General features: G+C 44.8%; 1 protein-coding gene across 1 annotated transcript; it reads left to right on the top strand.

Annotated features, from left to right (window-relative positions):
- Window positions 1-5,791: 5,791 nt before the first annotated feature.
- Window positions 5,792-20,780, top strand: PRDX1 (peroxiredoxin 1). Its single transcript, XM_079776319.1, has 6 exons — window positions 5,792-5,908; window positions 7,941-8,057; window positions 10,766-10,919; window positions 11,286-11,408; window positions 12,384-12,514; window positions 20,468-20,780. The coding sequence occupies exons 2-6, from the start codon at window positions 7,952-7,954 to the stop codon at window positions 20,551-20,553; spliced, it is 600 nt and encodes a 199-aa protein (XP_079632445.1). The 5' UTR covers window positions 5,792-5,908; window positions 7,941-7,951; the 3' UTR covers window positions 20,554-20,780.
- The last annotated feature ends 29 nt before the right edge of the window (window positions 20,781-20,809 follow it).

Genomic DNA, 20,809 nt, shown 5'->3' with positions numbered 1-20,809 from the left:
TTCTCTGAGGTTCAGAGCTTAACTTACCTCTTTCCACTTTCCCCGGGATTTCATTTTTCTTGTTTCAAGTATCCTTGATATTATGAATGATATGAAAAAAATATAATTCATTAATTTATTTAACAAATATTTGTTGTACCTATCATGTACAAGGAAACATGCTGTTAAGTGTTAGGGTTAGAATGTTACAGAAAGAGGATCTGGCCCTGAGCAGGCCTGCCTAGGGCTAGCTGGTAGTGTGTGGATTCTTGACTTCATGCAAGAAAAATTTCACAACAGGAGTCCAGGTGAATGTTATAGGACATTTATTGAAGTTGGGGACAGTGAAACAAGAAAAGGCTGGGGAAACGTGCCTAGGCTGGTCTGTTTTGGCTCACGAAGAAGTCAGAGAAAAGGGGGCCTTGAAGCCCAGCCGGTGTGCTGCTTAGTGGTTGAGTGTCGAACCATGAACCACGATGGCATGGTTTGATTCCAGGTCAGTGCACATGCGGGGGTTGTGGGTTCCATCCCCAGTGGGGCGCGTGTGGGAGGTAGTGGCATGATTTTCATAATTCATATTTCTACCTCTTTCCTCTCTCCCTCCCTCTCTCTTCCTTTCTCTGAAATAAAAAAAAAAAATTTAAAAACATATTTAAGAAAAGGGGGCTTTGCCCAAGCCGGTTTGGCTCAGTGGATAGAGCGTCGGCCTGCTGACTGAAGGGTCCCAGTTTCAATTCTGGTCAATGGCATGTACCTTGGTTGCAGGCACATCCCCAGTTAGGGGTGTGGGGGAAGCAGCTGGATCGATGTTTCTCTCTCATCTATGTTTCTAAGTCTCTATCCCTCTCCCTTCCTCTCTGTATAAAATCAATTAAAAAAAAGAAAAAAGAAAAGAAAAGGGGGCCTTGGGGACAGGTTCAGGGGGTTTGCCTGGAACCAACTGCTACTGCCCATTGCTGCCCTAGTTGCAAGCCTCATGGGGTCCCTTAGAGTTTAGGAGATGCATGCCTGTGAGGGAAGAAGGGGGTGGGGTGGGGGTGTAGGCAAGCTCCCTGGCGGGAGAGAAGTAGGTGGGTCCTTTGTCTTGAGGCTTTTATCTCTCTCTTGCAGGCAGGCGGGAATCTTAGGGGAAGTCTCAGGGAAGGGTTTTAGCAGAATATTAATCAGTTTTCTAAGTATGCTCCTTCAAGATTCTGGTCTCCACTGATTGGTCAGTGTCAGGGCCAGGGGTACTTAGTCATTTCCGCTGGTCCTGGTGCTGCCCACCTGGTTTTGCTGCTTTTCTGGATCTGGAGCTGGAATACAACTGAGGCCTGGATGTTATTTCTAGGGAGGTGACCTTCTGTATCTGCTGTAAATTGCTCTGTCAGTTTGTTCAGCTATCTGTCTCAGTTTCTCTATTCCACTTGTCCTGGCTTTCTGGCCTGTCTCAATATCATGATGAACAAGGCAGATATCCCAAAGGCTTACCCTCAAGTTTACACATTTCCAACTTCCTCTTAGCCATCTTCCCCTGAATCCCAAATTCGACATGCCTCAAAGCGGGCTCTTAATAATGTGCTCCAAAATCTGTTTCACTGCGTTTCTGTGAATTTCACCACTCTTCATCCAATTCACCCACTTAATGATTATTCAAAACACCTCAATAGATGGTGTCTCATTTGTCTTGCATGTCTGGTACCTAGCAGAGTATAGGCCTTCTGTAAATGTAACTAAACCTCTGTGCTGCTGATTCTAAATCTACAACTCCAGCAGTGACCTCTGAACATCTCCACCTGGATGTCTTGTGAGCATTTCAATGTTGTTTGCCTCAAACCAAACTGATTATCTTCTCTTTTAAAAGAGAAGCCAGCCCTAACCGGTTTGGCTCAGTGGATAGAGCGTTGGCCTGCGAACTGAAAGGTCCCAGGTTTGATTCTAGTCAAGGGCATGTACCTTGGTTGCGGGCACATCCCTGTAGGAGGTGTGCAGGAGGCAGCTGATTGATGTTTCTGACTCTCTATCCCTCTCCCTTCTTCTCTGTAAAAAATCAATAAAATATATTTTTTAAAAAATAAAAGAGAAGCCAATAACAGGGTGGACTTCAGAGTTATACAACCTGGCCATAACACTGTAAGACACAACTCACTCTATGGAGCACCATTCATATTATCCTATACTAGAGGCACGGTGCATGAAATTCGTGCACGGGGTGGGGGGGTGTCTCTCAGCCCAGCCTGTACCCTCTCCAACCTGAGACCCCTCAGGGGATGTCTGACTGCCAGTTTAGGCCCAATCCCAGGGATCGGGCCTAAACCGGCAGTCGGACATCCCTCTCACAATCCTGGACTGCTGGCTCCTAATTGCTCACCTGCCTGCCTGCCTGGTCACCCCTAACTGTTCCCGCCTGCAGGCCTGATCGCCCCTAACTGCCCCTTTTGCCAGCCAGGTTGCCACCAACTACCCCCTCACCCCCCGCCAGCCTGGTCACCCCATGCAGCCTGATGTTCAGTCGTTTGGGCATCCCTTACTAACCCTCCTGCTGGCCTGGTCGCCCCACACAGCCTGCTGTTCGGTTGTCCATCTAGTCGTTGAGGTCATGATGGGCCCTGGCTTTTTATATATTAGGATAATAAAAGCCTAGGTGGAGTCGTGCAACGCTGTCACAAGATGGCCGCTGCGATGTTGTCATAAGAGGGCCCCCACAAGATGGCCGGCAGGGGAGGGCAGTTGGGGGGCGATCACGCCAGCAGGGGAGGGCAACTGGGGGCAAACAGGCCTGCAGGGGGGCAGTTGGGGATGATCAGGCTGGCAGGGGAGGGCAGTTGGGGGCAATTGGGCCATCAGGGGAGCAGTTAGGCATCAATCAGGCCGGCAGGGGAATGTTTAGGGGGCGATCAGGCTGGCAGGCAGAAGTGGTTAGGGGCAATCAGGCAGGCAGGCAGGCGCGTGGTTAGGAGCCAGCAGTCCCAGATTGTGAGAGGGATGTCCCAGATTGGAGAGGGTGCAGGCCGGGCTGAGGGACACCCCCCTTCTGTGCACAAATTTCATGCACTGGGCCTCTAGTAGTCTCTATAATATCACATTAGCATATTGTGCAACATGATGGCTCTGCTGCCTGGGGTGACAATAGGCTCCAACAACTATTAGCTCTGACCTGGGACAATTTACTTAAATTCTTCGGTCATCAGATGCCTCAGCTATAAAATACATAGTATTCAATAAATGTTTATTATTAGCTTTAACCTCAAACCTGCTTCTCCTCCAGTTTCCTATGCCTCTGGTTAGTGACATCACTCTGTCACCAAGAATAAGACACCAAGAAATTAGACTAAACTTCCTCTTTCTTCTTACCCTAAATTCAATGAATCCCAAGGCCTATAGAAATATTCTTTCTTTCCTTCTTCCCATCCTGCTGTCAATTTCATATGACAGTCCTGAGAATTCTCTTGTCTGGACTATTGAAGTAGCCTTCCAATTGTTTTCTTTAGGTTCTGGTACTATAAAGATAAATAAAAGAGGTAAAATCCTTCCTAGACTACTGCTGAACAAATGAGGATAAAACAATGGCATTTTTGTAAAAATGGAGATAGAGATTTATACCAAGTCCTACAGAAGAATAAAGGAAGAAACCCCTCATTTCTGAAATCGTTACTGCTTTCCGAGGAAAGACCCCACAATCATTTAATTAAACAAAAAATATTTAACAGATTTCTTCTCTTTTTAAAACTCTGTTCTGCTATTTAATTTTTTATATTCCCATGGGGATAGGTTGTTGCCATTTCCCTGGGCCAAGGTAACTCTTTTGGTTCTTGAAGCAAGCCCAAGTGCCCAGTCCAGGACCTGGCACATGGGAGATCCAATAAATAGTAATTTTCTTTTGGTTGAAGTAGGACAGTGTGTTGTTGGTTTAATCTGCTCATACCATTAACCATCCACAGTTACGCTCTGAAACTATGTCTCTCCTGCCTCCTCAAGAAGGAAATGAATAATGGCCAAATAACTGTTCAGCCTCAGGTAGGGAAGGAAAAACAAATAAAAAAATCACTACTATTGCAAGGTAGGATGATAAATACTAAAAAAGAATTGAGATGCTCAGTCAGCATGACAAAGCACTTCTCCATTTCCTACCCTGATATAAGGTCTAAAGGAACTGTGGAGGGTGGAGGCAGAGCTGAGGACATAACAGTATTTATTAAATGCTTCTATTTTAACATCAGGTGCTCTGTTGTCACCTGGTGGCATAGAGATGACAGGAAAATCAGCCTAGCAAGGAGAGGCAGACATGTAAACAAGTAAAATAGCTTTTTTTTTTTTTTTTTTTTTGGCTATACAAGCTATTGTTTGGATACAAAGGCAAGAATGGTCAATACTGGGGATGGCCACTAACGCGCTCCCCCCCGCCCCCCCCCCCCCCCCCCCCCCCCCCCCCGGCTCATCCCCAGAGGAATTCTGGGGATGAGCCAAGGCCAAGAATGGTTTCAAGTAAGCAATGCTTCAGCTGAATCTTTAAAGACTTTAGGCCAACTAGGAGGGAACAGTTTGAGATAGCATAGGGACCTGGGCCAGGATCCCAAGGACACCAGGTAAGAAAAACCACAGAGCTGATGCTACTCCTCTCCCTGGCAGGGGGTCCCAAGGAGTCCAAAGGCCGGAAAAAACACACCTGGTAAGCCTACCACAAAAATGAAACCACTCCTCCTCTCCCTAGGAAAAAAGTCTTATCTTCCTTTTAAGAACTTGTTTCTCATACACTGACAAGCAAAATTCCACAAGCCGGGTCTCTCCCCGCTACCCCCCAAAAGCTGGCCTTTTCACACAAGTCTGCTTTGCCTCCAGCTTATAAAAACAGCTAAGCAGAGCCAGTCCCCTAGCTAGTTCAGAGGACCTTCCTCTCCTCTATGCTGCCTCCCTTGTGCTCTAGCATAAGTTTAATAAAAATGTGTCTGGAAATTTCTCTGGGGGTTCCCCTTGATTTCTATCTTGGGGAACCCAAGAACCCCAACAGTGGTAATATTTCTTCATGCTTGAACAAAAACCTGAAGGCTTGAAAGAGCCATACACCGTTCTGGGTGTTACAATCAAGACGCAAAAGTTATAGTAATAATGTGTAGTAAGAACTGGGTACTGTGCTCAATAAACTACATAGATGATCTCAATAAAAAATTAATAGTATTCCCATTTTACAAGTAAGAAAAGTAAAGCTAGAGGATTAAGACTCTTGCCTAAAGGCCACACATAAAATGGCAGTGAGACGCTTTACTTCAGGAAATTGCCCCAGTTTTTTTTAAACCACAAATCAGAGGAGTGACATGATCAGATTTCAAAAATATTCCCTCCAGATTTAGTGGAAGGTATGGATGGAGATGGGGAGCAGCAACCTTGTAATTAGAACAACGAAGGAGGCTGTCTAAGCACTGAGGGGTACTGAGGATCAACATTAAGGCAGAGGATGTGGGGACCCGAGGGGGATATTTGGATAGCTCGCAGGGCTTGTGGTGGTTAAATGTGGTCCAGCAGCGAGACCCTCTATCCTGGTTTGGGTTTTGAGCGCAAGGCATGCTCCCCACTACCTCCCGCCTCCCCCCCCCCCCCCCCCCCCCCCGTTCCCAAAGAAATCCCGGATAACGGAGGCGTTAGGAGTCGATCCAGACCCCAGCCTCACTCTCGGACTCCAGCCAAGGGCGGCAGGTATGGATGGGGGTTTGGTACTTTGGGCACCCGAGCCCGCCCCCAGGGAGCGAAAGCGCTGAGTCATTCCGGCTGGGAGCGTTGGATCCGGGCTGGGTTCCGGCCAGATCCCCCTCCTCTCTCCCCCTCCCGCACCCCGGACCCGCTCTCACTCTCGCGAGAACCATACCGGCTATAAAAGCAGCGCAGCGAGCACGCGCGCGCGTTTCGGGCGTCTTCTTCCTGCTTGCCTGGTTTTGCCATTTGTGCCTCAGCGCTGGTGAGTATGTGGGCCGCGCGGCCTCCGCAGGTGAAGCGCCCCGCATTCCGCACGTCGCCTTTTATTCCTTCTCCCATTACCCCCGCCCCCCAGCTCCCGGGCTCAACGAGGGGGGTGCTGTGACTGTGGAGGCGTCCGGGAGCGGCCTGCCGCCCAAGAGTGGTCAGGCGGTTTGCCTACCTTCGCGGGGACACACCTTTGGGTCCTGGGAGTTGGGCGAACCCCGAGGCTAACGCAGGCTCGAGTCTCCTCCCTTCCACCAGGGCAGAGGGCACTGATTGACTTGCAGGGGCGGGCTGGTGGTGGTGTCCCCTCAGTTAGGGCGGTTCGAGAAGCTTCTGGAATGGACTCGGAAACTGACCTGAGGTCACCCCTCTTTCATGTGGTAGGCGTAAAAAAAGCTGTCCCCGTCCTGGGCCGTTCCTAGCTGTGAAGCTTCGGATATTACGTTTCCCTTCCCCGCCTTTATTTTTCCACCTGCAGAATGGGGATTGTGGTGATCCCAGATGCCTCGGTGAAGGCGTCTCTTTTCTGCTGGAGCTTTCCGAAGTGCTGGGTGGGAGTGATGGTGGGAGAGGCGGGAGCGTACTTTAAGTGGGGTTTGAGGGTGTGGTTTTTGGCTGGAAAGTTCTTGGGCAGATCTGACGAGTCCCACACGGGCTGGAAGTCCAACGGGCTTTTCCCGATTGGTTCGGCTTTAGTGGGGGCCGCCTGGAAAAGCAGGTTCGGACGAGGCCACTTAGGGTCACACTCTATATTTGGTCGCCAAGTTGCAACGTCCCTTACTTTTTTTAAAAATTGTTATTAAAGCTATTAAGCAGTAAAAAGTTTGAGATAATCAATGCTCACAACGTTTCTTTCGGTTGTGGTAGTATGACCCAAAACCGTTGGTACTAGAAAATTAGCTTCTTGAGGCTTTCAAATCGTTGGCTTACCTGCATCTAATTCTTAATTCCTTGGAGTTGACCTGGGTGAATCCAGTGCAACATTCCTGTTTAGCAATAAATTGGCTCTTGTACTTACTGCCCCAGGATCTTGACCCTGAGGTCAGAAACCCATTTTTGAAAGGACTTCTAGGGCGTAAACACAAATACCTAAAGTTTTTAAATTGAGCAGATGCCAGAATTCTGGTCTTGCTTCTTAAAAGGTTGGGTTGGCTTTAGGGTATGTGTTCTTGGCAAATCTACCAAGAATTTGAAGTGTGCTTCCCACATCATGAATACAGTCGGAGGCGCAGCCCAGGGAAAGGGCAATATTACCCGCTTTTGGGAGTCAGGCACTCTGGCATTGTGCATTTGGGTTCAGGTTTGAGAGTCTCCAAGCCCCCACTCCTCTCTGCTTCTGCATGATGAAATTATAGAGGAAAATGCCATTGCACAAATGATGGTTCAGAAAAAGTAATGGAGGCTACTTCAATTATTAAAGAAATTGCTGTTTTTAAAGGAAAACAGAAGTTGATATTCAGAGAGGTGTAATATCTGGTTTTCTTTCAAAAACTGGAAAGCTAGCCCTAGCCACCCAGGCTCGATTCCCACCAAGGGCACATGCCTGGGTTGCGGGCTCGATCCCCAGTAGGGGGCGTGCAGGAGGTAGCTGATCAATGATTCTCTCTCATCATTGATGTTTCTATCTCTCTCTATCCCTCTCCCTTCCTCTCTAAAATCAATAAAAATAATTTAAAAAAAACCAAACAAACTGGAAAGCTAAGCGAATGCTTCTTACTAATCTAAAAGTTAATGTAGGTGACAGGAAGATTTAACTTCGAGTGGTGGGCACATGGTGCAATATATAAAGATCTTGTAACAGAGACCCACACCTGAAACCTATGTGACCATGTTGATCAGTGTCACCCAGTAAAATTAATTTTAAAAAAGTTAATGTAAAAACAAAACAAAATAGAAAGTTAATGTATATATTCAGGGCCACCAGATAAATCCTTTATTGTTCTACAGTTAAGTCTAAGTTGAAGGGGGGTACTGGTTATCTAGAAAAAGACTTGTTTCAAGTTAATTTCCTCTTTTATGCTTTCCAGCTGATAGCAAGATGTCTTCAGGAAATGCTAAAATTGGGCACCCTGCCCCCAACTTCAAAGCTACAGCTGTTATGCCAGATGGTCAGTTCAAAGATATCAGCCTATCTGACTACAAAGGTAAGCGTAATTACGTTAGGTTCATTGAAATGCAGTTATTTTGCTATCTGGAGATGGCTTGTTCGATTTTCGTATTTCTGTATGTTTGATTATAAAATGATTTATGTCTCCTAGGTCAAGGTGTTCAGGGTGGTAGGCTGTTGCCTTCAGGTTGAAGTGAAATGGTGATTATCAATAGTTATCACAGGGTGGTTATCCTAGTCCAGACTATTTTGGAGAAAGCACATGCTTCATTATGCCTAAACTAATATATTAGCTCAGCTATCTTCTCAGTACTCCTCAGTTGTATTATTGGAGACAGTCTGATTATCTCAGTCTTTTTCATTATAAGAAGTCTTCAACAATTTAAAATCTCAGAGCTCATATTTGGAGCTGTGACACTGCTTGTTCAGTTTATGAAATATGTGTCATAGCTACTGTATTATTAGAGGGTTTAGGCACATTCACTTGACTGTTTTGTGCCCAGAGGAGAGTTGATGTCATTGTTGGAACAGCTCTCTTTTCTGTTAGAGATTCATGCAGACACTTGTCAAGTTCTAATAAGGTTCTCTTTTACCTCACAGTTGGGAGCAGCTGGGTCTTCTGGGACAACTGAACTCAAATCTCAAACTCCTGTGTCAAGTATAGTGATGTGTGTAGTGATCAGTTCCTGGAGTCAGCTTTTGGATAGAACATGTGACTAGGTTTCCTAACACACTTGTTGGTTGGAATGAGAGCAGGTTAGTGGGATCCTATGGAGGGAAGCTTCTGGCAAAACACGGTAAGTAGGATCATAGGGAGGTGACCCTGGCTCAAGGGTAAAGGCAGAATGTTCAGGAAGAGCTGCTTTCTGCCCACCAGGGCTTGACCTGCTGAGGCCTCAAAATGCTTGTTAGGCAAAGCCCTGTAGTGAGGTTGTTTAGAGGAGTTTCTAGTGATTCTAATTTTCAAAGAGAATGTCAAAGGAGCACCTTGTTTTGACTGAAACATGGCTGCTGCCTGGAAGTAAGTGAGTATTCTAATTGAACTGTTCTAATAGCTCAGCGCATTAGGTGTGAGAGGCTACCTGACCTTTGAAGATCTATTCAGTTGGTAATCTGAGTGACTTCAGTAAAAGTCCAACTGGAAGTCCTGTTTACTACCAGGATTCTTTGAATGTTTGCCATATAAAATTTTTCTTATCAGGCTGGTTAGGAACATATTTGTGGTGATTCAGGTGATCACTTAAACCTTACCCATTCCATTACTGTGATTCATTGTGAAAGAAGTGCAAAGGCTCTGACTTCCTCTTGTTGGTCTCTTCCTACTCTGCAGCAGAGAATTCAGCATTTCAGCTTTTTATTGGGCACTGATTGTAAGCATTGGCATTGGGCTATCCAGTAGATAACTGCATTCTTGCTTTTGCTTTTCTTCATTGGAGAACTTGGTGTCTGTGCTAATTTTAACTACCCAGAGAAGATAAAAATTAGACTGAACAGCCTGGCCGGTATGGCTCAATGGTTGAGTGTCCACCTAAGAAAAGGTTCAACTCCTGGTCAGGGCACATACCCAGGTTGTGGACTTGATCCCCAGGAGGAGGGGGCATGCAGGAGGGAACCAATCAATGATTCTCTCTCATCATCATTGATGTTTTTGTCTCTCTCTCCCTCTCTCTCTGAAAACAATAAAAATATATTTTTAAAAAATTTAGTTCTGCCCTAACCGGTTTGGCTCAGTGGATAGAGCGTCAGCCTGCGGACTCAAGGGTCCCAGGTTTGATTCTGGTCAAGGGCATGTACCTTGGTTGCTGGCACATCCCCAATAGGGGGTGTGCAGGAGGCAGCTGATTGATGTTTCTCTCTCATCCATGTTTCTAACTCTCTCTCCCTCTCTCTTCCTCTCTGTAAAAAAATCAATAAAATACATAAAAAAAAATTTAGTTCTGTATTTGGCAGCTAATATGGAGACAGAAAAATAAAGCATGGACTGGAAGGAACATTTTTATTTTTATTTTTTAAACACACTTAAATGAGGACAAATATGTAATACCTTAATCAATAAAGAAATTAAAAAAACACACTTAAAAATATTTTTATTGATTTCAGAGAGGAAGAGAGAAGGAGAGAGAAATAGAAACATCAATGATAAAAGAGAATCATTGATTGGCTGCCTCCTGCACAACCCCTACTGGGGATCGAGCCCACAACCCAGGCATGTGCCCTTGACCAGAATCGAACCTGGGACCTCTCAGTCCGCAGGCCAACACTTTATCCACTGAGCCAAGCTGGCTAGGGCTGGAAGGAACTTTTTTCCATGCAGGTCCTCCTGCAAGAGGTTCTGAAAGTAGCTGACAGGAGACATCTATGTGTTTTTTTAAAAAAATATATTTATTGATTTTTTACAGAGAGAAAGGGAGAGGGATAGAGAGTTAGAAACATCGATGGGAGAGAAACATCCGATCAGCTGCCTCCTGCACACCTCCCACTGGGGATGTGCCCGCAACCAAGGTACATGCCCTTGACTGGAATTGAACCCGGGACCTTTCAGTCCGCAGGCGGACACTGTATCCACTGAGCCAAACCACTTAGGGCGGAGACATCTATGTTTGAGCATCTTGACATCTAACAATTGTGTGGCATCAACTTAAAAAGGACTCTTTTTCCATAGGAATATGTATTTTGTTGTCTATTCTCTATAAAGCAAGGATGTCTGTTTCAAAGGCTAACTTGGGGTTCTTTTTTTTCCCCCAGGAAAATATGTGGTGTTCTTCTTTTACCCTCTTGACTTTACCTTTGTGTGCCCCACGGAGATCATTGCTTTCAGTGATAGGGCAGAAGAATTTAAGAAACTCAACTGCCAAGTGATTGGTGCTTCTGTGGATTCTCACTTCTGTCACCTGGCATGGTAAATCCATTGGTCCATTTGGCATATGGACTTTTTAACTAAGCAGGAACTGGGATTTGGAGGTTTTGGCAATAGACTTTCTCAAGTATTGGCTTCTGGCTCCTCACGGAAGGAGTGCAAAGGCTCTGGCTTCCTCTTGTTGCTTTCTTATTACTTGGCAGCGGAGGAGAAGCAGCTTGGGTTGCAGCTGAGTATACCCTGGTGACCTTAACTGTCCTTAGCCATTCATTTTAATGCTGGAAAAGTTTGAAGTTTTTGGGAAGTAGGCTAGAAATGTTGGAAAGGGGGAGCATGTAGATACAATTAATGTATTTGCTACACAGGAGTTTGCGTGAATATGATTTATATGTATGCCTTTTGCTGTAGGATCAACACACCCAAGAAACAAGGAGGACTGGGACCCATGAACATTCCTTTGGTGTCAGACCCCAAGCGCGCCATTGCTCAGGACTATGGGGTCTTAAAGGCTGATGAAGGCATCTCATTCAGGTATGAGATGGGTTAGGGAGGGGGGCTGACATTTATTGTGATAGATAAGATTGACTGAGGGCCTTTTATTTGGAGAAAGGTAGAGCCCTGATCTGTACAGTCTCCTTTCTCATTTCATTTTTTAAATCATTTTAAAATTTTCTTATTAAGAAATAATTGATATATCACCCTAGCTGGTTTGGCTCAGTGGATAGAATGTTGGTCTACAGTCTGAAGGGTCCCGGTTTTGATTCCGGCCAAGGCTCAATCCCTGGCTCCGGTTGGGCATGTATATTAGGCAACCAATCCATGTCACATTGATGTTTCTGTCTTTTCCTCTCCCTTCCACTCTCTAAAATCAGTGAAAAGATATCCTCGGGTGAGGATTAACAAAAAAATAAAATGAAATAATTGATGTACATCACTGTATTAAGTTTAAGATGTATAGCATGATGGTCTCATTTTTTAAAAAATATGTATTTTTATTGATTTCAGAGAGAAAGGGAGAGGGAGAGATTGAAACATCAGTGATCCCACGGGGGATCGATCCCAAACCCGGGCATGTGCCCTGATTGGGAATTGAACAGTGACCTCCTGGCTCATAGGTCGACACTCAACCACTGAGCCATGCTGGCTGGGGATTGGTCTCATTCTTTATGCAGGGGCATCCTCACTAAGGGCAAGGGCTGTGCACGTCTGGGAGACCAGCCCATTTCCATTGCTTCTCTATTCTAATAAACTAGCTTTTAATTTTTAGAAATTTATTGATTAATTTGAGAGAGAGAGAGGGAAGGAGAGAGAAACATCAATTTATTGTTCCACTTATTTATGCATATATTGGTTGCTTCTTGTATGTGCCCTGACCAGGAATTGAACCCGTAACTTTGGCGTATTAGGACACTAACCAACTGAGCTCTACCCAGCCAGGGCTGCCTAACAAACCAGTTTTTAAACCTGTACTGCCTCTTTCTCAAACCTTCAATCTCTTCTTCCCAGGGGCCTCTTTATCATTGATGATAAAGGTATCCTTCGCCAGATCACTGTGAATGACCTTCCTGTTGGCCGCTCTGTGGATGAGACTCTGAGACTAGTTCAGGCTTTCCAGTTCACTGACAAACATGGGGAAGGTAATTCAGTCTGTTTGGTGACAAGACAACAGAATGGTGGATGGATGGGAAAGATGTGGTAGGAACCAAGTCTACCAAACAAGGAGGGTGATTATGTCTCTTTGAGAAATTGAAGTCTCTGGATTATAGTGGGTTGTGGGAGTGGGGTAATAGAAAAGCCTGGGGAGACTATAAAGGCTTTTTATTCCAACTGTTTATTCCCGGCTTCTGCCCTGCTCAGTTAGTACAGAAGGAATGTAGAAGGATCTTATAGGTGTATAAGGATGAAATGAAAGGTTGAGAATCACATCTAAAGGTAAGTATGCTGTTCTTGACAAGTGTTTATTGGGAGAAGAGTTAATCCCTGTAGTCCATATCTGTTGTTGTTAATCCTCAACCAAGGATATTTTTCCACTGATTTTTAGCAAGTGGAAGTGAGTGGGAGAGAAACATTGATGTGATAGACACAGCTATTGGTTGCCTCCGCACGCACCTGAACCATGCTGGGGGTGGAGCCTGCAACCGAGATACGTGCCCTTGACCGCATTTGAACCCAGTATCCTTTAGTCTGGGGGCTGATGCTCTATCCACTTAGCTAAACCGGCTAGGGCTTATTGTTACTATTTTAAAAATATGTTTTTATTGATTTTAGAGAGGAAGGGAGAGCCTGCAACCTGGGCATGTGCCCTGACTGGGAACCAGATCAGCATCCTCTTGGTGCATGGGACAATGCTCAACCAATTGAGCCACACTGGTTAGGGCTGTTTTATTGGGGTTTTAAAAATAAAGATAATAGCTCAGCTGGTGTGGCTCAATGGTTGAGCATGGACTATGAACCAGGGGCTCATGTTCGATTCCCAATCAGGCATATGCCTGGGTTGAGGGCTCAATCCCCAGTGTGGGGAATGCAGGAGGCAACCAATCAATGATTCCCTCTTATCACTGATGTTTCTCTCTCTCCCCCTCTCCTTTCCTTTCTGAAATCAATTAAAAGTAAATAACTAAAAGTAATATATGAGCCGAAACCGGTTTGGCTCAGTGGATAGAGCGTCGGCCTGTGGACTCAAGGGTCCCAGGTTCGATTCCGGTCAAGGGCATGCACCTTGGTTGCGGGCACATCCCCAGTAGGGGGTGTGCAAGAGGCAGCTGATCGATGTTTCTCTCTCATCGATGTTTCTAACTCTCTATCCCTCTCTCTTCCTCTCTGTAAAAAATCAATAAAATATATTAAAAGTAATATATGAATAGTTTTGACATTTGGAAAATAAAATAGGACTAAGACAACTTAACCAAAAACAATAGGCAGATACAAGTAATATATTTTTATGATTTAAAAATATATTTGAGCCCAACCAGTATGGCTCAGTGGTTGAGTGTTGACCTTTGAGCCAGGAAGTCATGGTTTGATTTCTGGTGAGGGCACGTTCCCAAGTTGTGATCCCAGCTTGCAGCTCTACCCCCAGTGGAGGGCATGCAGGAGGCAGTCAATCAATGATTCCCTTTTTATCATTGATGTTTCTGTCTCTCTCCCTCTCCATTCCTCTCTAAAATCAATAAAAATATATTTTAAAAAATAAATTTTTTCAAACTTGTTTATTTTTAGCTTTTAAAAAATGTGTGGTAAAATATACATAGCAAATTTACAATCTTAACCATTTTCAAGTACACAGCTCAGTGACATTAAAAAATATTTTTTTGAGGAGAGGTTAGGGCTAAAGGGTTTCAAGTAAAATATCAAGTTTCTTAATTTAGAAGTTTCAGGATCAAATATAATGTGTGTGTGAGTGTGACCTTGTAAAGTCGAAGCATAACTGAGCAGATTCAACTTATGGTTTTTCATCTAGTATTTGCTAAGAGTGTAGGCCTTTTTTTATGGCTCCAGCACTAGTACTTCTCTCCTTAAATATTCTGATTGCAAGTACTGAACCTACTTGATCCCATCATTTGAGTTTGTAAGGCTATAGCTTTTTTACTCCCAACCCAACTCTCCCCTCCTGCTACCATGCAATTGTTGTTGGAATGAAACAACCATATCCCAACGAAGAGTTAGTTAGTTTTAAGGACTCAATTCCTGAGGCTGCAGGTGGAAGAGGATTTTGAACCCTCCCCCCGCTTCCCACATAATGTAATTGAGAACAAAATAGTTGTGATTAAGTGCTACTGATAGCAGATCAAGTGCACAGGTGGACTTGGACAAATTTCTTGTCTTATTTATTTTATTTTCTCCAGAAGTTAAGTATTTCAAATTAGCTTTCTAAGACCCATTCAACTTTGATATTGTGACTTTAAGAAGACAGAAGTTGTTAGTCTGGATTAGTGTCCTCATTTTGGGGGATTCAAAAATGAAACTTGACTGTATCGGAAGGCTAATAGGGATCAGTGAACACTTGATACCAGAAGGCACCCTTTACAGAAGCTCTCTTGGGGGTAGATTGAAAGAGCAGACAGCTCCTGAGACTGCCCCCTGGTGGAGTATGAGGTTCAGCACAAAGTCGGGAAGAGTGGTAAAATTAGCCCTTACTGGATTTTCGGAAAGGACCTTGTCATGAACCTAAGCTTTCATGACTGAAGCTTGCTTCTACAGGCTCTGTTGGTTTCTGCTGCTTCCCATCCCACTAGAACAGGCACAGCTTTCTGTGTGCAGCCTTTTATGGCTTATGTGATAGTTACCATTTGAGATCCTATGAAATGCCAAGCACTCTATGAGGTATATTACATGTGCTATTTGACAAATAACTCCACCTTCCTGTCACCTCCCCCCCCCCCCCCCCAGGTGTAGTTGACATAAGATTAGTTTCAGGTATATATATCCTACATTCCTAGTTTTCTTTCCTTTATATATTTTTTCTTATTTTTGATACATTCCTGTTTTTAAAGACCAATAAACCAATACTTAAACACAGCAATTATTCATAGTAAAATGTTGGAATCAAAATTCAAAGTCTTTTTTTTTTTTTAAGGTAATTAAAATGCTGAGAAAGTCAGTAGGGCCTTCTATCTTGGGGAGTTCTCTCATACTGAAATTACCATGACTGGTGTCATTTTCTCCGTGGAGAGTCATGGTACTTCAGCTGTGCTTGAAAGCTGGTTTATGTGGTACTCAACCAGTTCTGCTGGACTCCATGTTAATTTTGAAAAACCAACACTTGGATTTGAGTGAAACATCCAGGTGTGGATCTTTCTAATTACTGGTATGGTCTTAAGTGCCATGAGGCTTTAGGGCCAAGGAGACTAAGTTGGCAAGGTCTCTTTATCCTGGTTCATTTTTCTTCCTCTCTGTGTTATAATTGTTCTAAAGCTTTCGGTTTTCTTCTAGATAAAACAATCTTTTTGGTTGCTTATTAGCACCTACAGCCAAACTTGTTTGCCTATAGCCTGGTCTTTGCTTTCATGCTGCTCTTTGTTCTCTGCAGCTTGTTTATGCTTAGGATCTGTGTTTTAACCACTTGGTGCCTTTAAAGACAGTAACTGTGTAACAATCAAATGGGGATTTCAGGAAAGTAATGGCACCTAGGTCTACCATTTTGCACTTGTTCCATCCATATCTTGTTCCCAGACAGCTGATTGCCATCTGATATTTGAGGCTATGACATCTTTGGACTGAAAGGGTCTTCCCTTCTCTCACTTGAGCAAGGGAGACTGTTGCTGCTCTGTTACTGGTGACCAAATGTCTCTTAGAATATAAATAATTTTAAAAAGTGGAAAATGAGTGATTGGCCCTCTGGCCTTGCTTTTCTCAGGTTGGCCCAAGGAGCATTGTTAGGTCTGGATTGAAGGAAAAGGTTGAAGGCATGTGTGAAAGATTCAGGCGCTCAGACCTTTTGCTTCCTGAGGGAAGGCAGGCTGAGTGAACCATGCAGGGTCTTCTGTGGACGTCCTGCAAGATTTCAGAGAGGAAGGGAGGAGACAGAGAAACATCAATGATGAGAGAGAATCATTGACTGGCTGCCTCTTGCATGCCCCCTACTGAGGATCAAGCCTGCAACCTGGGCATGTGCCCTTGACTGGAATCGAACCCAGGACCCTTCAGTCCACAGGCTGGCGCTCTATCCACTGAGCCAAATCAGCTGGGGTTGTTTTTACAATATTATTAACTACTAGAGGCCCGGTGCACGAAATTCGTGCATTTGGTGGGGGGATGTCCCTCAGCCTGGCCTGTGCCCTCTCGCAGTCCGGGAGCCCTGGGGGGATGTCTGACTGACGGCTTAGTGGGCCTAGGCTGTCAATCGGACATCCTTAGCATTGCCATGGAGGCGGGAGCGGCTTCTACCACTGCCGCTGTGCTCCCCAGCCATGAGCCCGGCTTCTGGCTGAGTGGCGCTCCCCCTGTGGGAGCACACTGACCACCAGGGGTGAGCTCCTGCGTTGAGTGTCTGCCCCCTGGTGGTCAGTGCGCATCATAGTGACTGGTCATTCCACCATTCGGTCATTTGCACATTACCCTTTTATTATATAGGATACTAGAGGCCTGGTGCATGGATTCGTGCACTGGTGGGGTCCCTCGGCCTGGCCTGTGGGGATCAGGCCCCGAAGTCAGCAGTCCTACATCCCCCGAGGGGTCCCAGAGCGCTAGAGGGCACTCTGCAAAGTTGCTGTCACTCGGCAGCTCCTGCATTGAGTGTATGCCCCCTGGTGGTCAGTGTGCGTCATAGCTATTGGTCGGCCGCTTAGCTTTTTATCCTATCTAATAAAAGGGTAGTATGCAAATTAGACGTCACTCCGCTACAAAATGGCGGCGCCCATAGCCACAAAATGGCGGTGCCCAGTGTTCTCGGCCCCGCCAGAGTCCCCCAGTCCAACCCCGCCAGAGTACCCCAGTCCAGCCCCTCCAGAGTCCCACAGTCCGGCTGGGAGGCACTCGCGCTCCTACGCAAATGATCAAGCCGCACGCCCCGGCCGGTCTGCCGCCGCCGCCACCGCCGCCGCCCAAGGGGGACCGGCCGCCGCTGCCGCCGCCGCCCGCGTGGGCGGACCGGCCGGGGCGTGGGGCTGTCAAAGACCCAGCCGCACGCCCCGGCCGGTCCGCCGCCGCCGCCGCCGCCGCCGCCGCCGTGGCAGGTTAATTTGCACACACAGGTGCTGGGCGGAGAGCAGAGTAGTAGAGCCAGTGGAGAGTGGAGCGGCTTGGGGAACTTCACTTCCCAAGCCACCAGACAGAGAGCAGAGAGGGAGAGCTGGCGGTTTGGAGGAATTGGCAGAGCGGGAGGCCGTGGGACGGAGACAGAGCAGGAAGGGAAAACCCAGAGTGCGAGGAGCACCAGGAATTCTGGGACTCATAGTTCTGGTGGCAGACAGATCTCCTAGACACTAGAGCAAAGTGAGTCTGTAGCAAGTTACTGTTGCAGTGGGAAATGGAGGGAAAGCAAAGGTGAGAGACATAAGTAAAATCAGAGTGTCTAGGAAAAATTAAAGGGAAGATATCCTAAAACTTCCAGGAAATCTCCACCAATGAAGCAAAGAAAAAAAAAATGCCTCTATTATTCTGTGAGCAACAAACCCAACTGGGTTGGGGTCTCAGACTATTCTCTCATATGATTGCAAAGACAGACAGAAACTCCCGGATTGGAGAGGGTGCAGGTCGGGCTGAGGGACCCACCTCCTGTGCATGAATCTTCATGCACCGGGCCCCTAGTATATATATAGATTCCCTATGCTTTACATTCTCATGACTATTTTGTAACTACCAATTTGTATTGAGAAAAATTATTTATTGATTTTAGAGGAAGGGAGAGAAAATCTATTTGTTGTTCCCCTCACTTTATGCATTCATTGGTTGATTCTTTTTTTTTTTTTTTAATTTTATTGATTTCAGAGAGGGAGAGGGAGAGAGAGATAGAAACATCAATGATGAGAGAGAATCATTGATTGGCTGCCGCTTGCACACCCCCTACTGGGGATCGAGCCCATAACCCAGGCATGTGCCCTTGGCTGGAATCGAACCTGGGACCCTTCAGTCCATAGGCCAACGCTCTATCCACTGAGCCAAACCAGCTAGGGCCATTGGTTGATTCTTATATGTGCTCTGATGGGGATTGGAAAATGGGGGCTTGAACCCACAACCATGGCATATCAGGAGGATATGCCACACATGCTATCACAGGTGGCAAGATTTCATCCTTTTTTATGGCCAATATTCCATTGTATATATGTACAATTTTTTTTATCCACTCGTATTGATGCTTTGCTCATTTTGGAAATTGTGTGTGTGTGTGTGTGTGTGTGTGTGTGTGTGTGTGTGTGTGTGTGTGTGTTTGAATTCCAGGAATTCTTTTTGCAATTTGGATATTAATCCCCTATTAGATATAAGATTCCTAAATATTTTCTCCATTCTGTGGGTTGCCTTCACTTTTTTTGTCTTCACTTTCTTTATAATGTTCTAAAAGTTCTTAATTTTGATCAAGTCCAACTTATCTGTTTTTGTTTTTTTTTATTGTTGCTTGTGCTTTTTGCATCATATCTAAGAATACACTTCTAAATCCAAGGTCATGAAGTTTATGCAGAAAGCATAGCCTTCAACCTTTTCCTGCCATCCTGAACTAGCAATGCTCCTTAGGCTAACCTGAGGAAAGTGAGGCAAGGGATTAATTGCTGATTTTCCACTTTGAAGAGTTTATGGTTTTAGCCCTTATAGTTACTTCATTAATCCATTATTTAAAAATTGATTTCTAGATGGGGGGGGGGGGGGAGAGAAATGTTGATCTGTTGTCCCATTTATTTATGAATTTATTGGTTGATGCTTTCTTAAAAAAATGTTTTTTTAATATATATATATATATATATATATATATATATATATATTTAAATATATATTTTTATTTCAGAGAAGAAGGAAGTAATATGTTTTTATTGATTTCAAATAAGGATGGATATGGAGAGAGATAGAAACACCGAGAATCATGTATTGGCTGCCTCCTGCACACCCCCTACTTGGGATAAAGTCCACAGCCCGCACATGTACTCTGACTGGGAATAGAACTGTGACCTGGTTCATAGGTTGACACTTAACCACTGAGCACACTGGCTGGGCCATTGATCCATTTTTGAGTTATTTTTTTGTAAGTTAGGGGTCCAGTGTTATTCTTTTGCATTTGGAAATCAACTGTCCCAGAACCTTTTTTAAAAAAAGTATATCTTTATTGATTTCAGAGAGGAAGGGAAAGGGAGAGATAGAAACATCAATGATGAGAATCATTGATTGACTGCCTCCTGCACATCCCCCACTGGGGATCAAGCCCGCAAACCCAGGCATGAGCCCTTGACCGGAATCGAACTTGGGACCCTTCAGTCTGTAGGCTGACCCTCTATCCACTGAGCCAGACCAGCTAGGGTAGCACCATTTGTTTTTTTTAAGAGCAGCATTTAAGCTTATTTTTAAAAAGATGTATTTGAAGCATACATAAAATTATAGAGAACATCAGTACCTCTTTATCTACTATCTACTGTTAACAAATCTTGCCTCAGATGCTTTAGTTTTTTTGAACAAAGCCTACAGTTGAAACTATTGCTTTTTAAAAAATAAATTTCAGGTGCTGAATGAATAAATTACGTATAATAGTAATAGGGCTATAGTGAGGATTAAATTGCATGTTTGTTGTTAGCCTTTCACTAAAAAGCTTTATATTTATGGCCGAAACCGGTTTGGCTCAGTGGATAGAGCGTCGGCCTGCGGACTCAAGGGTCCCAGGTTCGATTCCGGTCAAGGGCATGTACCTTGGTTGCGGGCACATCCCCAGTGGGGGGTGTGCAGGAGGCAGCTGATCGATGTTTCTCTCTCATCGATGTTTTTAAAAAAAAAAAAGAAAAAAAAGAAAAAAAAAAAAGCTTTATATTTATGATCTTAGACTGTAGGTTAGGCTTCCTGGTGCTTTAGTATTACAGCCTCTTTAGGGCTCAGATTTAGTTTTGAGGAATCCATTTGTCCATGAGAGCTCACCACTGAGCAAATTACTAATTAGTGGTAACTTTCTCTTGCAGTGTGCCCAGCTGGCTGGAAACCTGGCAGTGATACCATCAAGCCTGATGTCCAGAAGAGCAAAGAATATTTCTCTAAGCAGAAGTGAGCACTGGGTCATTATAGGGTCATGTGGCAATGTACAGCCATGAGAACAGAACCTCTCTTTTACTATTGTCATGCTTAAAACAAGATCTTAGACTTAGCCCAGATGTGGCCTTTCCTGTAGGGTTTGGGGAGGGTCAGCCATACTTCACTGGAGGAAATTATCTAATGTGACCAGTAGTGGGACATCACCTTTGATCTTTTGTAGTTTCTATTAAACTTGAACTGAGACATTGTTGTTTCTTCATTTTAGGGGCATT

The sequence above is a fragment of the Cnephaeus nilssonii genome (genome assembly GCF_951640355.1).
Source record: "Cnephaeus nilssonii genome assembly, chromosome: 7".
Taxonomy (NCBI): domain Eukaryota; kingdom Metazoa; phylum Chordata; class Mammalia; order Chiroptera; family Vespertilionidae; genus Cnephaeus; species Cnephaeus nilssonii.
Note: the sequence above shows the minus strand (reverse complement) of the source record. Positions and strands in the feature narration are given on the sequence as shown.

What these genes read in the sequence shown, in the direction of transcription:
- PRDX1 (XM_079776319.1), top strand. Translation starts at nt 7,952, where the DNA reads ATGTCTTCAGGAAATGCTAAAATTGGGCACCCTGCCCCCAACTTCAAA. An exon ending in CAGCCTATCTGACTACAAAG is followed by an intron (nt 8,058 to 10,765) that starts GTAAGCGTAATT and finishes TTTTTCCCCCAG; the next exon opens with GAAAATATGTGGTGTTCTTC. An exon ending in GATGAAGGCATCTCATTCAG is followed by an intron (nt 11,409 to 12,383) that starts GTATGAGATGGG and finishes TCTTCTTCCCAG; the next exon opens with GGGCCTCTTTATCATTGATG.